At 38.2% G+C, this 1,166-nt stretch overlaps 1 protein-coding gene across 1 annotated transcript in view; it reads left to right on the top strand.

The window, feature by feature from the left end:
• Window positions 1-440: 440 nt before the first annotated feature.
• The window catches only part of LOC107081197 (phosphate-regulating neutral endopeptidase-like), a 3,586-nt gene continuing 2,860 nt past the window's right edge, over window positions 441-1,166 (top strand). Inside the window, exons 1-2 of the mRNA XM_015369399.1 lie at window positions 441-674; window positions 1,029-1,097. Of these exons, the coding sequence (XP_015224885.1) occupies window positions 477-674; window positions 1,029-1,097 (267 nt within the window). The 5' untranslated portion in view covers window positions 441-476. The remainder of the gene's footprint in view (window positions 675-1,028; window positions 1,098-1,166) is intronic.

The following is a 1,166-nucleotide window of genomic DNA, read 5'->3' as shown; positions in this document are numbered from 1 at the left end:
CTGGGTTTTCATGGTCCAAAGCAGCCACAAACATTACGAGGAACAAAGAGAAGCAACAAAAGGAAGCTAAGGGAGTTTTTATCACAGCACCATACTAAATTTCGTGATATACCAAGTTTTATATGGGTCTTATGGGTTTTAGCCTACAGACATCTATATTATTCTTTTTCTTACTTTTATTTGATCCATCTAGAGTCCTACTGTAAGTTCATCAATCTAAATCCGTCAATCAATTTAGATTTTTCTATGATCTTTTATTGTTAAAAGGCAAATTAAGATGCTATTTTATCATGTTTAATCAACATCTAGTGACTCAATATATTTTGGTTTTAGTATGGATTTAACTTAGTCTGTAAAGATAAAAACAATGAAGCTGGTATCAAAACCTGCGTCACCAACAGTATGAATCATAGAAGAAAGCTAACGGTCATATATGTCTCTATAAAGGCATACTGGAAGAAGTGGACACCAGACCGATGCTAAAAATGCTCCGACAGCCTGAGTTTCGGTGGCCTGTGGTGGGGGATGGGCTTGGCGGCCAGTACCAGTGGTCTCAGAGTCAGTGGAGTCTCCTGAAGACACTGGCAGAGATGAGGAACCAGCACAGCAAGAGCGTCCTGATACGTCTGTACGTCTCCCCTGATGACAAAAACTCCTCTTACTACATAATCAAGGTCAGATATCCACAAATTATTGATGTTAAAGTCTTCAAGTGTAAGCATTTAGATTGAACTGTTTTACATGTAACTGATTTGTAGTAAGCAGTTTAATCAACTCATTAACATGGATGTCATTGTCAGTTTTCAAACATCTGAACCATTGGTTTTCTGGATTCATTGAAAATAAAACAAGTCGTTATTTGGCGCTGATACATCTGGATTCTCGAACATTTGTTATACATTTATAAGTTTTCAAAGCTCTAAAGTCAGCGCTTAATGACCTAGCTTACTGTGGCAGTGAAATTGCAGAAAAACAGAAAAACTCAGAAATGACGTAGCAGCAAACCTGTTGTCTTTCTGTTCCTGTAGCTCGATCAGGCTTCGTTGTCTCTTTCTTCAAGAGAAGACTACACCACCAACACTTCCTCTGCTCTGGAGGTGAGTTTCTGTGTAAACCTTTTTTTTTATTTTGCAAGTGGCTCATCAGTCTTTCCTTGTTTCCAGTGA

This window comes from Cyprinodon variegatus, unplaced genomic scaffold, assembly GCF_000732505.1.
Source record: "Cyprinodon variegatus isolate N-32 unplaced genomic scaffold, C_variegatus-1.0 Scaffold3347, whole genome shotgun sequence".
Lineage (NCBI taxonomy): Eukaryota > Metazoa > Chordata > Actinopteri > Cyprinodontiformes > Cyprinodontidae > Cyprinodon > Cyprinodon variegatus.
This window is presented reverse-complemented; position numbering and strand designations above follow the sequence as displayed.